Source organism: Zootermopsis nevadensis, unplaced genomic scaffold (genome assembly GCF_977971745.1).
Source record: "Zootermopsis nevadensis isolate Lab colony 2312 unplaced genomic scaffold, Znev_1.0 Znev_ptg000007l, whole genome shotgun sequence".
Taxonomy (NCBI): domain Eukaryota; kingdom Metazoa; phylum Arthropoda; class Insecta; order Blattodea; family Termopsidae; genus Zootermopsis; species Zootermopsis nevadensis.
The window spans coordinates 10,437,656-10,454,134 of record NW_028259139.1 but is presented as its reverse complement, the minus strand read 5'-3'; the positions used below and the strand labels follow the sequence as shown (position 1 = coordinate 10,454,134).

General features: G+C 37.2%; 1 protein-coding gene across 7 annotated transcripts in view; it reads left to right on the top strand.

Moving 5' to 3' along the window:
- Positions 1–16,479, top strand: part of Pde8 (phosphodiesterase 8) — a 94,054-nt gene that overhangs the window by 68,122 nt on the left and 9,453 nt on the right. For all 7 annotated transcript variants that reach the window (XR_015533929.1, XM_022057789.2, XM_087344228.1 and 4 more), the window contains 4 exons: positions 4,307–4,497; positions 6,328–6,387; positions 7,372–7,429; positions 13,572–13,739. Coding sequence is in view for 6 of the 7 variants with exons in the window: in XM_022057789.2 (XP_021913481.1) it covers positions 4,307–4,497; positions 6,328–6,387; positions 7,372–7,429; positions 13,572–13,739 (477 nt within the window). In the remaining variant the exon portion in view is untranslated. The remainder of the gene's footprint in view (positions 1–4,306; positions 4,498–6,327; positions 6,388–7,371; positions 7,430–13,571; positions 13,740–16,479) is intronic.

Sequence of the window (16,479 nt, the reverse complement as noted above, 5' to 3'; positions counted from 1 at the left end):
ACGATGTGTTATGTCTTAAGCTATTGAAAGAATTGTTAAATAAACAAAGGATGTTAAAGACAACGTGAAGTTTGATACCGAAAAAATATCACCTTTGATAGATGATTTGTCGCCATTGCAAAGTGGTGACAATGATGACGGCTACTTTAAAGCATTGAAATGTGTGTCGCTAAATTTAATGGGTATGGAGTGCTCAGTGGAACAGATTTCATAGAATTGATCAAGTCAATACGTTAGCAGTTCTCTGCTGTGGACCACACGTACCAGTAGTAATGGAAATTAGTATTGTAATATGCGAGTGAAGTCTGTAGATAAGGGAATAACTAAGAAACAAGTAAACTGCTTGCTTTATCTCTCCATTTCTGGTATCTATATAACCACCATTGTATACCATATGGCGTTTGTTTATAACTTTTTAGCATTTATTCTGAGGATCTTGGAGTTTAATTAACCAAGTATATTAATTTTCATTCTGTTCTCTGCGAATACTTGGGCTGTATTTAAGAAAACACTTACTATTTTACACCTGAAGACAGGTAATAATGTTTATACTTCTCGAATAAATAGCATGTTCATTTTGATGTTTATAGATAAAACGCGATGGATATTTAATTGTTATTGTCACTGTGTGTCTGGACTTTATCCATCAATCTGATTTTCTGGAAGGAATGTTTTTCGGAACCTCGTATCTTTTTGTTCTCAGACGAACGGCGGGAGGGCGTACTCTTGAGTTTCCTAGAACGAGGTAATTTTAATCACTGGACATCCTTACCCACTGATCTAAAGCTACATAATCTTCTAACACCAGATTTTGTCAGCTGTAGATAAAGAAGACAATTTTACATTAAAGATTGTGGAAATGGTAATACAGATCGAAAGCTAAGACAGAAAAATAGAATAAAAATTAACTCACTAATCAAACCAAGAACAAGACTAAAGAACACAGAAACACAGGTCAGTAATTTGCTAAGTAGGTTTATTCCTCACATTTTTTCCTGAGGGCGGAAGAATCCGATTTACAAACCTTTATATTCTTTGCAGAATACAATACGTTGGACAAAGTCAAGAAAGCCACTAATTTAAATTATAGATATCACCGACGTTTCAGACTACAAACCGTAACGTCCGAGAAGAATTTCATCTTCATATTGGCTGTCATGAGAACCTGAAATGTCATCCGTAATTAACAAAACGTCGTGGTTCTGCCTTTAATTATTGTTTCGTGTGATTCTCAGAATAAACAGCGAATGATCTGCGTTAACCAGTTGACCTTATATAGGCGAGCTTTTGCTTTAAAGGATTTAAAGCACTGCTTCCCAAACTTTTTCCTTCATTACCCAAAACCGCTTATCAGAAGGTCCTTTTTACCCAATGTAGGTAAAACACTAACGCACAGAGAATATATATGACAAGAGAGATCGGTAAAAATTAGGAAGCACAAAATAAGTTTGATGCAATGTCTTTATTTTAAACATCTCTAAACATTTTAGCAGCCACAAAAATTTTGGTAATTATTCACCATGAATATTTCATCACCCAGGTCCCAGCTAATGCATATAATGCCACTGCTCCATCTTATTTACTGGTTCCGCAAAATTGGGGGCAATTGGAGACAGAGCACACCTCACATCGTATTCGGGGTTCAGCAGACAGTTTCGTTTTGTGGTTTTTATGAAGGCGAGAGTGGAAAATCCTACTTCACACGTGCAGGTGCTCGGAAACTGCAGTAATTGCATCACGGCCTCCCCAGCTACCACAGGATATTCATCGTGAATTATTGACCAGAAAGACTCCAAATGGTCTTTTTTTCTACAAATAACATTTTGCGCTGACTGCATGACCTAAGCTCCATCATTCGCTCTGCAAAACCATTAACACCATCGGGGATTTCAGTCAAGTCACACAGAAATGGGTGTGTCGTTACCCAAAGAAAAACCACTTTTACCCATTTTTGGGTAATTTACCCAGGTTTGGGAAGCGCTGATTTAAAGACTGTAACTTCGTTTCTGAGTGTTTCTACTTTAATTTGTTGTTTGAATTAAAATCCTTATATTAATTGATAAGTGACAGAAAATATATGGAGGAATGTTAAAAATGTTGATTTGAATGTATTTAAATATTAAATTTCTTAATGGAAATACAGCTACATTTTTTTGTTTGTTCTTGTACGACATGTGCAATATACAAAGGGCGATAAACAAGCGAATCGACAAACAAACCGATCCACTTGTGCTTTGTTACAGTGGTTAAAGAAGTTTTGATAATTTGTAGTGGACTTTGCCGTAGGAACTTCAGCGTATGGACGTTTCTACAGAGACAGTGTTTGGCGGGTTACCTTGAGTTCACTGTTTGTTGTCTAGGATCGGATTATTTTTTTATCGGGGAGATGTCACTGCCTGGATGATGGATAGGGCACAGGTAACACGTGTTGCTCTTGGACCAAGCAGAGGACAAGGTACCATCAGACAAACGCAGGACTTCTTGCGTAAGGATACATAAGGCAGGAATTTTAGTAAACCGCTACTCCTCTCACCAAGATCTGAGATTTTCACGGCGGTAAAAATGTGAATCGGGATCTATCCTGAAGATGGATGTGATACGTTTCGGACCTTGTACTGATTTGAATGAAAACTTATTGCAAAACGGACAGATTTCTCTATTTATGTATGTTCTAAAGCAACCTTTTGTTCAAGACATGGTAAACCCGCTATTTATCTGGTTTATGAATTTGTTAGTCTTAGCTTATTAACTTCGTGAAACAGAGTCCTTTAAAAAGTAATAGTCGCTAAGCTGTTCAATTAGTGTTATTTTGAGATGCTATGTGTGTAATATCTACACTTACTTCAACGTGGCCTTCGATGTTTTAAGCATGAATCTGATCTGGATAATCACTGTTTAAAGATTCAGTCTGTACCTCAAAGTAAACTCAACACGTCTCCCTTAAAAAGTATCAGTTGGTAAATGCTGTTTGAAGAAATTATCGCTGTTTATTTGAGAATCATATAAATACACTATAAGGGCAAAATGTTAGTTAATGGTTGCTCATGCTGGTGGCACTTATATTTAGGAGTGGATTTTAAAGGTTTTACAATAAAATTTGCCGTTAGTAGAATGTGTTTGTGGAGACGCTATTAACTCTCTCCTTCCGCCGAAGATAGTTTAAAAATGAGTCTTAAACATATGTGATGTCGTTAATTGAACCTTGGTTTGTTTAACGCCGTTTATCAACATAAATTGTTTATGCAGCGCCGAATGGTACTAGGGTGGATTGCCCATGTGAGATTTCAGGTCAAACATGGCTGATATCATAAAGATGTCTGCCTTATGGGATATTGTGCCGTGTAAGTCTTGTAGATGTTGGCCACGTTTCAAAAGTGCTTACTGCCTCCATCATCAGGACTGGTCAAACTCTACGAGACTACAGGACGAGATATCCCAGATCTTGAAGAACTCTATCGTGGCCTACTTTGAAACAATATTTCAAAATTTACTTTGGAGACCTGTAAATAACGGACGAAGGCTTTAGTCTGAAGAGCCGCCCTGCGGACATTCCAGTCGACGAAGAGTGGTAACGACACTGCTTTCGTTGTTAAGCGGAAGGCGAGTTTTTGGAATGGGAGGAACGTTCTGTGACCCACTTCGTGCTAATATAATGAAGGTTATTGAGGAATTTAATTAAGAACTGAAGATGTGGAACTGTGGCCTTATTACAAAGAGTGCCAATTAATTTTCATCAATCAGATAAGAGGCTTGTGGCTAAACGTGAACGATGTTCAGTGAGATAACTTGAACAACAACTAGGATTCTGATCCGTTATGTTACAGTTATTGGGAAATATACAGGGTGTATAAAATATCTGCACACTTTATTAAGACAGAAATGTAATTAAATATGTATGCCGCGTAAGCGAGAATTTATTGGGATGGGTTTGAAAGTGTAATAGTTGACTGATAACTTGCATGGGTGGTTGATTCAAATCTTGACCAGTTCTGACAGAGGTTGTTCGTTTTTTCCCTCAGTATATATCGGAATAGTGCCTTAAATCAGGCCACAACCGCTTTATTCCATATATCCAGTTAATTATTCACTAACTAACCTATTATTCTACTCTTTGGTCTAAGCTACTGACAGCGTCCTGAAATGAATCACATATGAACGAATAAATGACTGCATAGGGAGAATTAATATGTAAATAGTTACATAGATTGGTAATAAATATGTGAATTGAAACAAAATTAATAATAGCATCTTTTCTGTATAGTGAAAGTACGTATTCACCTGACGAGATGTTTTCACTGTGTTTCAGGTTCTACTGGCCTTTGGAAGTGACGATTTACAAGGCGATGCCATTTGTTCGGCATGTGAGGAGCTGGGATATGAATTCAGTTTGGCAAGCACTAGGGAGACCGTGTTAGAAGCATTCCAGGCGACGAATCACGAAATTGTTGTCATAGATACCAGGAATCCTAAGATTATTGACGGCGAATCAATATGCAAGTACGTCTATTGACTTATTATCTCTAATTTTTATTTTAAAATATCACCGATTTTAACAGTTCTTCAAACTAATCCTACAGAGATTACTCTTAAAACGTGGTATTACTAATAGATGGAAGGATAATATTAAAGTGGTAAAGTGTTAGCTTTACAAATCTCACTTGAAGTAACCCGAGACTGATCCGCCTGAATTCAGATCTATCACTATGCTAAATTAATTCAGTCCGTACCTCACGTTTTTTTATTTAAGACAGACCTTTTGTGTTATCTTCCTATCTCCGCCTAGATATTCCAAGATGTCTCTTTATTTGAGGTTTTCCATAAGAGCTTTGTACATATTTCGCACCCAAATTGTGAAGCTCTTTATTGGGTGCAAACATTCCTTAATTTAATTGTCAGCCCAATTCAGCCGAGTTCATATTTGTGTTTTAAATTCGTCCCTTTGCGTTAAACAAGCTTTTGCAAGTAGACGACTGTTAAATAAAATGTCAAATAATAACGTGACAAACCAATTCCCTCGGATTAATGCCGTTAATAACGAGATTTCAAGCCCGTGAAATTTCTGGTCTTGTAACACATTTTTATCGACAATCTGTCAACGAAATTGCTGGATCCCATTTACCGCTAAGTTCGCCAGCTTTTTGACTTCTGTTTTCACTGAGTCTCCCCTTCCACCTGCCTTTATTTTCAATGTTTTTATCATCTATTGACTCGTAAAGCCAGCTATTTCATTCTTTTCCTTATTGATTTCTGATAAAAGAAGGATAAGTGTCTCTAAGTGAAATGAGACTCCCATTGTATCTGTTTGGAAGTCGTATTGGTTTGAAGGAAATTCGATACGCAATTAATTAGTTTTGGGTAGGATTTCTATTCGGACATTGGACGTTATTAAAATATTTTATTACTCTAAAGCTTAGTGGTACTATGTAGGGTCGTTCACCTGTTATATTAACATTCAGTAACTCTGTATTATTGATGTCTCTAGTGTATTTATTGGTTTAATATGATTCTCAATGCCAGTTTACCGTGCCCGCCCAACACAGAATGCTTTCGGTCCACAACTATTCGTAAATACCTCTTACTCTGCAATGTTTGTGATTATAACTGTAAATTTACTCCACGGGGGACATGAAATGTGCGAACAAAATTTTGTTTGGAAAGCCTAAAGGGAAGAGACCATTCGTAAATCGGACTAGTTGTGTTTTATTGAACCTTCGGTTACCAAAAAATGCAAGGAATTTATTGACTATATGAGCGCACTTTTAGCATATTAAGAAGGATTCTGTTCCAAGGAGTTAGTGAGATAGTCTGTTAGCTTGTGTCGAAGAATCGAACCGAATCAAATGTATTTTGTAACGATTTTCAACATATTAGTAACTTTACAGGTAAGGATATTGATATCGATTATCTCTCATGACAGAGGATCGCCCTTTGTTGGTTATCCATAACTCTTTATTAGATATATTTGCATGCTGTTCTTATGTGTGGGAGCCGGTTAATCTAATCTCAACCTCAATATGAAGATTTCTATGCAAGTGACAGTTTAAAATTTAAATATCTTCCTGTTTTTTCCTTATAATTTATAAATTATAGAGAAAAGGCCCATGTTGGTCTTCTGGGTTGTGGATTTTTAGGTAGAACGTGTTGCAGGAACATACTGCCTCCATCTTCAGGGCCGATGGAGACCAAAAACCGACACAGAGAGAGTAAATTTATCTCGCTTGTTGGGCAGATTTAATATTTGAGACATATGATAAACTGCGTTTCAGGTATAGAAGTTTAATTTTGAATGAGTGACTTTACTGCAGTTTGTTTTGTTCCTTTTTTCAGGGCTCTACGTTCCCTGAAGACAGCTCAGTACACTGTTATAGTTGGAGTTGTACGGAGAAGGTATGATAATCTTCTGTATGTACAGAGTGTCCCAAAAATATGAATACACACATTCGATGAATGTAAAAGACATTTGAATAAACTAAACCATTACGTACGTCAGCATTTGCACTTAGTGAATTATCGAATCTAGTGTATGTGTTCAAAATGGCCACCGTTAGCTTCGTGGCACAGTTGAGAAGCGGCCACACGTGTCTTTTAGGGACTACCTGTATTAGTCGGCTGTATTAATTACTTTAGAGTGTTGCGTCTAGACTGAGATTTGTTTCATTAACAGAACTGTACGAAATTCTTCACTTCTCAACTTCTTTTAGTTTCCTCTAAATTTGCTTGTTGTTAACACTTTCTGACGTCAAAGTTCAAATATAACGCGTTGTGGATTTATCCAATTAATAGCAATTAGTCCTCGAAATTATTTTTTTCTCAACTGTGTTATCCTTACTGTGAATTTCAAATGACTCTTGCGTTAGCCGTTGATTACAACGCACTCTAATATCATTGCCAATTTCAGCGGGGGAATTATTGGCACGCTGAAGCTGTTTTGAAGTGACTGGGCGTGGGATCGATTCTATACAATTATTGTGTGCTTACATAATTATCAAATTTCTACGGATTAGCCACACTGACATATGTACTATGTAGATATATTAAAATACGTAAAACACGATTATTAACAAGCGAATTAATTAAGTGTCGATGACAGCTGCTGTGCGTTTAATTAATTTTCTGGCACTTTTGTACATGACAATGAACCTTTTATTTCTGTAAAAATCTGGGGGATTTCTTGAATAGTTTCATAGTTTTCTCAAAAAACGTATTTTCTACCTGTGATTTATACGTGCACGCTGAAAACATAGATCATGTTAAGTTTTCTTAAACGAAACTTCGTAACTAATGTTTTTAAACAAAACCGAAATACTTATATTTAGAATTATTTATGATAAAGTAATTAATATATTAATTTGTTTGTTAATTTTCTTGCAGTACCACCGAGAAAGAAGATTCAAGTGTCGCCCCATTGCTCAGTATGGGATTCAACAGGGTGAGTACAATATGTCAGCAATGATAGCTGTCTTATAGGTTTACCAACGTTTCAGTGATACTTTTTGCCTCCATCATCAGGGCGATAATTAAACATAGTCATCCCTGCAACCCAGAAGACAGCAATTTTCGTATTCACAGCCGTGAGAATCTTAAATTCTACTTTTTGGAAATTTGCTGTTTTTTAAGTCATTTGTTTTTATTATACCGAATTATCGAAATTTATGGTGTTATTAAATTATTAATTTGTTGTTTATATTCTTTGAAATGCCTCAGACAATCACTGCATGACTTAGACCCTTCTCTGTTTTCGTATCGCGAGCTGCTGTGTGGGCGATTCTGAATCGAGAGGGGGGGGGGGGGGGAGGTTAAAAATTCATCGCTCTGCTACCCTGGCGTTGCCTTGGAAACGACACCTGTAGATCGGGGATGAATCGAGCACACTGAAAAATACGTCAGTGTCAGTCAACAAGACTTAAACCCTATAACTTTTTCAAATAACTTTTACACGAACACCAGTCCTTAACGAACGTAACAACTAAGTGATTATTACTCCTGATTTACGCTCGAGATCCTGGTTTCAAATCTAGTCTGTCTTGACTAAGATTATTTTGAGAGTTTCCTCATTTCTTCCAGGATAATTGTTTAAATTACTGCACGGATCTAGAGACGACCGCATCTGAATCGAATTTGTAATACTGTTGTGTAGAATTTGTCTAACTAATTGACGGAAATTAATGTGGAAGTAGCACGAAACGTAACGAATTGCCGAGATATTCCTGAGACAGATCTCGTCAAAGACGAGAATCTTTGGTCATCCGAAGTAAAATGTATAGTGACAGTATAAAAGAGGTTAATAACGTCTGGTTTACGAGCTGTTCTTGATATTGCTAATTCCTCAGGCAAACTCTGGGCTAACGGGCTTTGATAACATTATTTCGATATCAATTTCCAGTTGATCATTCATAATCTAAATTCTGTTACGTTATCGTCATATACAATCAAAACAATTTAATACAGAGAGTCCCACAAATCCGAGGCCATAGATGAACTCTGATATTTGGAAAAATAATAACAAATATAAATACAGGAAATTCGTTACAAATCATGTTACCGGCCTCAAGTATTGGAATTTTATTACCCAGGACGAGCCTTTATGACGGAACATTCTTTATGTTTCCAATAGTAAGAAGTAATTGTGATGTTGCCACGTTGTCATGACAGCGGAAAGGGAATGTTTTTTTTTTCCAGATTGCGGGGAAGTTACAAGCAACCAAACGTAAATAATACCAGGATACATGAATTAATAAACATGTATTAAGGATATTATTACATAATTATAACATGTTTAAAGTGTCCTCCACAATGCCGTATACATACCTAACCTTGTTTTAATATTCGTACCTTCGTGAAAATTATTGACGTTCCGAAAAAAATAATTGGTACTTGGTACATCAGCATCAGAAAGGTGGAACTGTCATGCCTGTTTAACTGATTATCTGAGTGTCGAAAATGTTCGACAATAATCACACACCGCATTTTGAAAACGTCATGTTTGTTACACAAATAACGGTGTAAATAGCGAGCGACAATCAAGAAGAAACTGTTTCAAACCACTTATTTATTTGGGTAAAAGGAGCCCAGTTTAGCCTCACGGCATGGAGAATTTAAACTTATCGATCACACCAACAAAATATTTACGTTTAAAGATCTGGTTGTATAGATTTTGGGACACACTGAAACAATTGATATTTTGTAGATATTATTCATAAATAAAAATAGCATGGCGTCTTTATTTCAGCCTCGTTATAAAGTTCGAGGTTTTTTATAAGGAAGCTGTATACACGTAACGAATTTTTGAAGTTTAGTTTTCTTCTGTCATGAACTACAAGGGGGAAAAGTGAAGTAAACTTATAATAAGCACTCTAATAATCGAAAACGTCCAATTATAAAAGTTCATTGCTAGGCAACTGTTTGCTTAGGAGTGTGTGACTGCTTTTAAGGGGACTTTAGTTACACACAGGCACATACACACACATACAGGATGAGTCAAAAGTATGTTTACAAACTTCGTGTGCATGTTTCAGGATCAAAAATAAGAAATAATATTCCTATGAACATGGGGTCTCAAATGTTTCATTTTCGAAATAATAGCCGAAAATAAATTTCATATTTACTTGTATCCAGCTTGGAGGTTAGGTGGGACTGGCGTGAAGTCGGTAATGGATTACAGGAGAATTTCATGACTGTCTGAGCGACTATAAGCTTTTCAATAAGAATTTTAATCCGTGAAGTTAGTTATAGAAAAGTGGTCTTCGCAAACGTCGAAAGTCACTGATGGTCTTTGTGTTCATATACAATTAATTACCTGTTAATGACTATTATCAAAATGTTTTTTGTGTTGGTGTGTCAAACTTAATGTTGTAATTAAACTTTACCGATGTCTAATCAGTAAATATACAGAATGTCCAGTGACTTTGTCGATAGTTGAGAATCTTTTTTCTGAGGTAAATCCCAATCAAACATTCCACGTGAACACAGATCCCCTTATCAATTATTACGGAGCTACGGATGCTTGAAATTTGAGATTCACACGTCGGAAATTTGATGATGTAGCACCTCTCTCCTCTTTGGTTTGTGTTAATACACCGTGATTTTTTTTTCTATAGAAATCTGAGGTTCGGTGACCGCAATGGCCAATTCTGTGGACCACTACAGGGAACTATTCATTCAGATATTCTGTCTAGTGTTGACTTATAATGGTCTTCCACGATGGAACTGGACTTGAAATCGCGTTTTTTTCAAGACATTCAAGACATATTAATGTCTGATTTCTAAGTAAAGTTCGAATCGAATTAAATTTACAATATCCGTAGCGCCATAACTGTTTAGAATTGCACTCATTTTTACATGTTATTTCTGACTGGAAATGGCTTTAGGAATAGGATTCTGAAGAACTGACAAAGTTAACGAACGTCCTGTGTAGGAACACAAAACAAATCTCTGTTGAATTTTTAATGGGTTTTGCATTTGTCTGGTTTTAATGTTTAGTAATATAAGCCTGTTAAGCTGGCTGGTCTGTTTATTAGCACACTTCTATCTAACGTTCGGGCCAACGTAAAAATAGCAAGTTCTAATTAATAAACGCTTTAGCTTGGGGTTATACTCCTGAGTCAGTCATGCGGATAATCACATTGCGTTACCAACGACAGTGGATTTTGAGTCTGCCCAGGGGAGCAGTATGTTACGAAGTGAGATGCACTGAGCTGCCTAGAAATAAAGTAAAGGAAAGAAACCCACGAAACATAAAGAGCTACTACGATACAGGGACGGTAATTTAATTAGAGAGCCAAATATTGTCATTAACACTCTTAAGCCCAGTGGGAAGTAAATGTACCATCTACTTCAAAAATCCGTAACTTCATTTTGTGGTTGCGTGTTTTGTAAGATTTTTACTATAATAGAGAGTATTTCCTCAAGGAGTCCGCAGTGGCCGCTCGGTCGCTGGGTTCGAATCCCACTCAAGCCATGGATGTTTGTCCGCGTTTTTCTGTGTTGTGCTGTCCTGTGTACAGGTAGAAGCCTTGCGACGGGCCGATCCCTCATCCAAGGAGTCCTACCGAATGTCCATAGATCAAGTCAACTAAAATTTGGGACCCGGTGCTCAGGCACTTGAAGAACGGGTCGTTCCCAGTATCCCAGTATTTCCTCAAACAGCATTAACCAGCTGATCTTTGTAATGGTGAAGTGTAGTGTTTTCTTTGAGGTACGGGCTAAATTCTTAAATATTATTTAGACGAGTTCCAACATTCTCTAATAAGCAACTCAAAATTTCCGTCGTCTCTGCTAGCAAACTGTCACTACTACACTTTCCTTACCGGAAGGACGAGCGGGTATTGTCTGGGGACCTGCTAACTCTAAGATAATCTTTCTCCCCCCCACCAAATTTTTTCTTTGCTTCTAATCTTCTTTCTTATCTCTCGTTTTTCCGGTTTCAAAAGACCTCGAATTCGAATCCAGAGCAGAGCGATAATTCTTATATTAGGCTCAAATCAAATTGTCTGTATGAAGCATGTAGCATGCTTGGAGGAGATTAGAAATGCATACATAATTTTGTTTGGGAAATCAAGTCAAGAGAATGTTTTCAAGACGTATTCATAGATGGGAAGATAACATTAAGACGAATAAGATATTAGGATGTGGCCCAGGATACGGATTGGTGGCGGGATTTTATGAACACGGTGATGAACCTTTGTGTTCCATTAAATACCAGTAATTTCGTAACTAACTGGGTGACTGTTAGCTTCTGAAAAAGGCAGTTGAATGTTCGTGAAATCGTTTGTTGGAAACTGTGATATTTTCTACGAACTAACAGCAGAACTGCACTAACACTAATGTTACGTTTGTAGAATCATTAAATTCTAGTCAGTTAGATTTTATGCTCTTTAATAAGATTGGATCGAGCGCTGATAACTATTAAAACACAATTCCGTTCCACTGTTTCGAAATGTTTGGTCTTCATTTATTTCAAACGAATTCTGTTTGTAGTGTAAAACAAAGTCCAAAATTAAAACTGAAAAAAACCCAACAAACTAATTCGTGCTTTTATGCGAATTTTAACGCTTTCTGAGCACATTTAAATGAAACTGACATTTTCTTTGTACTGTTCATTTCACGGCTTGACTACGCGAAATGGTCGGATGACATTTATCTGTGTAATAATTTTTATGTGACGTTTTATATAGTTTATTGTAATCTGTTCACGCATATATAATCTCTTGACAGCAAATTTATTTCAGGATAATAACATAATAACTTTTCTTAGTCAGGTTATGTACATTTCTATGCTATTTATGCTATTTTCATGTTGTTTTAATGTAGTGTCGTTTAGGGCTACAATGAAGTAGGTGGGTCAGGAATAAACATCCAATTGCTGAATGTGAATGTATGTATGTATTATATGATGGGTGTTATGCAAGAGGGTGTGTCATCACGAGACGAGATGATATTTATGACTGGGGTCTGTCCACATCAAACGCGATCTCTAAAATGTAATTAACGACATGTTGATGAATGCGTTTGTTTCAAAACACACAGCATTAAGGTTGATAGAAATGAAGGAAAATCACCCGTGTAAAGGATTTTCTCCAGTTGGACGTTTCGGTGTTATGTTTAGCCTGTGGGATATTTAGAAAACACAACTCATCTCCATAACAGTGATTAATGGGTTAATGATGTTTAGGTAATTAATCGCTGTTTACCCATATAATCACAGAAAATCCTGTTAAAGAATGCGGTACATATAGTTATCACTACTTTTTAAATAATTATAAGTCTGTCTACAAATTGGTTTTTACGTATGAATATAATGTGTACCATAAATTTCAGTTAGTTTGAGACATTTGTTGAAGCCCTGGTATTTACAACATTTATTCCAGACAAATATTTAAAAAAAATCATTCTGTAGAGATTTGTGATGTTCAGTCTAAAAATATACATTTATGTGTTGCTTGTAGTAATGGGTTCTGACGTCATGAGATCTTAATTACGCACTATGTAACGAATAATCTGACATTTCAAGCGTTTTAGTAAGGGTACGGTGGTCTAGCGGTTAGAACGCTGGCCTTGTAATCCTGGAGTCTCGGGTTCGATTCCCGGCGGTGCCCGAATTTATAACTTGTGTTGGGCAAGGCCGTGGTGTAGGCAACACGGAGTTTTCCTCCGGGGGCTTCCCCGGTTTCTCCGTGGCATCCCAACAATTATTCCATTCACACACAGAAGAAGGCAATGGCAAACCACTTCTGGATCATCTGCCAAGAACGTTTAAGAACAGGTCCCAGTCCGAGAAAAGGATGGAAGGATCCTGTTCATATGGACCTGTGGTCAGACAGAACACTAAATAATAATAATATAAATTGCAGAACATTTAATGACGCTGTATCAACTACAGCTGTTATTAACCATCAAATGACTATCACCAGAATCCTTCTGGAGCTACTGAGAAAAACTATGTAACATCTCAGTCGGTGTAAAACGTTTCCTTCCAGAATAGAAATAGGTGCTGTCCACTGGCGGGGATTCTGTACCCAGTAGGGGTAGTGAATCAATTCTTTGCCACCACATCAGTTTGCTTTCTGTTGCAGGTGTTCACGGAGACCTACAGCTTGGTGCAGTCCGTGAATGAACTTCTCCAGCTGTACGTGAGCGATGTTCAGCCGCGACTGCAGTTGTCCAGTGCACAGGCTGCGTACGTGGCACTTGATAAATGTAGTGACGTCGTTCACATAACGGATCAAAATCTCAACATCCAGGTAAATAAACGTCTGAGTAACAACTTGGCTTTATTCGCAAGAGGTGCTTCCTATTAAGGCGCGATCCCAATCCTACGAAGAGCGTATTAAAATCGCTCCACCCGTCTGTTCGTCTTTGCACAGATAACAATTTGACAACGGCTGATGACATTTGATATCGGGAATGTAGTTTATTTATGAGTTTCATGTGATTCTTAAAAAAAAAACAGCGTTTATTTCTCTAAACAGTAATTTATAATAGTTCGTTAATGCTGTTAATCATTTCTTGATCTTTGTAATAGAAACACGTCTTGTTTTCTTTGAGGTACGAACTGAACTTTAAAATTTTATTTGCAGGAATTAAGTACTTTATATCCTTACCACCTTAACTTATTCATTATCATTATTCCCTTATCGGAAAGGCGAACGGAAATCCTGGGAACCTCCTGACAAACAAATGCGTCTTTTACCTCCGTAAATAAATTAACTCTCTCTTTTCCCCTCATAATTTTTATCTTTGCTTCTAGTCTTCTACTCTCTCTGTCTCTTTCGTAATGTTTCAAAGGGTTAAAATGAAATTGTCTCTCATTTCCGTTTCTATCAGACTCCTATATCAAGACTCTCATTTCTATGGTCCATTCACAGAGTGCGGTAAGGTCGTATCCCCTCGTGCCCTAGCGTTCTATTCATGCGCTGTCCGCCTCCATGTTCTATCCAGGCAGCTAAAAAGTCCCCCTTACGTCAGACATCTCAGTTCACGGCTTTATGCGCCATCTCTGAATAAAATGTTTTATGCAAGACTCTTCGTTTGCTTCTGAAAAGGAAGTGACGCGCAAAAAGTTCGCTTCACCCTAGTCTCATCATTCATTACAGTTTAGAAACCTGTCCCATCTTGGACCATCTCATACTAGGTTTTGCCAAATATCTTTTATTGTTGTCGGATTTTATTTTAATATGTTCTTTGGTATGTACTTTTAATATAATAGAAAATTTACGTCACGCGAGCTTCTTTCATGCGATAAAGGGGGAGGGTGAATTGAAAATAAGTTCTGACTGTGGCGAGTCTGGTAGCAAGAAATTTAAACGAGGCTATGGCGGTGCGAAATGAAGACAGAACACTTCGTTTGTTTCTTTTTTAATATTATCCAGGTTTTGATATGGAAGCTTCATGTATGAAAGATATTCTGAGCTGCTAGAGGCAAATTATTTCGATACGATATTACTGAGGTCAACGATGGAGACTTTAATCGGGATAAAGAGATTCAAGCCTGGTACCTGTACATCGTAAATCAGGTCTCGTACTGCTACAGCTTCTGAGATAATGGGTGAGATGGCTCTAGCTGCTTATTCGCAAATATTTCTCAACTTGTTCTCCAGTATAATATTTAACGGGTGCAATTGCATTTGCTAAATGTTCTGAGAAAAGCAGATACAGTAGATAAGATTTGTGGTTTAAACTCGCCCACGTCACCGTTCTGATATGATCACTATTAGCCTTGAATCTTATGATACAGTCTTACGAGACAAAATGGCTCACATATCAAAGTCGATAATGAGACAACGTTATGGCCTGTCGTTAAACATACGGACATTTAAGTAGTAATGGGGTTAATGTGCCACGCAGATGTAAATAAATTCGTAGCCAGCGTCAAGTAACGTCACTAGGGTAGAAACAAAACACTGTCAAGATTCCGAACACCGCAAGGCGAGGACGCTGTGAGATGATGCTTCTAACGTGGAAATTTGGAAATATTAAAACATAATTTATGAGAAACTTTCGAATGGTTTTAGAACACGCTGCATCAATGTGCTCATACTGTATTACGTTTTTAAACTCCTGCAGATAGTTTTGCTCTGCCGAAAGTGATCTTGTGAACCGCGTTTGAGAGAAATAAATGTCTTGGCTGGCGGCCATAGGAATTTATCTAGAGTATTCTATTCTGCTATTTATTCATCTGTTTATTCTATCTACACAACAGTCTATTTTTGTGCATTAATTACTTCATGTTATTCTTGGCGACATGTTTCGATATTAAATGTGTCATCTTCGAACTATACAGTATATTGTAAACTGCTCAATAATTTGTAAATGATCAAATCTAGGAGAATGAGATGGGCGTGGCATTTGGAGCGCGTGAAGAGATGAGAAATGCTTAAAAAAATTGGTTGGAAAGTGTGATGGGAAGAGATCTAGGCGTAAGTGAGAGGATGATATTAAAATGGAATTTATATAAACAGGATTTAGGTTTGTGGATTGGATTAATCTGACCAAGGACAGGGAGCGGTAGTTGGCGTTTGAGAACACGACAATGAACCTTAGAGTTCTATAAAATGCGGGAAATTTCTTGAGTAGTTGTCAGTGGTATTAGCTTCTGAAGAAGAACTCTGCTTCATGAAGTTAGTGACGTAGTGTAACTCCGAGCGTATCGTGAACATATTGTAGTTGATTAACTTTCTTATAACAAGACTTCTTTTTCGGGTTGCAAGTTTAGCTGTGAAGGTAATAATGTTCCTAAGGTTTATATTCGTCACAAAAGGTATCCATCCATTGTACTCTGTTCTCAGTTCGAACCATTTAACTTTTTCACAACCTTTCCCTACCTTCGTCTTTTGTATCATAATCATCTTTCCCATTATTCGACATACTTGGCCTGTTAGGGTTTCAAGAAAAACAAAATCCCTCCAAAAAGATGACTATCTGACGTTTCAGAGGTACTTGCTGACTCCATATTCATCCCCCTGATGATGGGGGCAGCAAGTA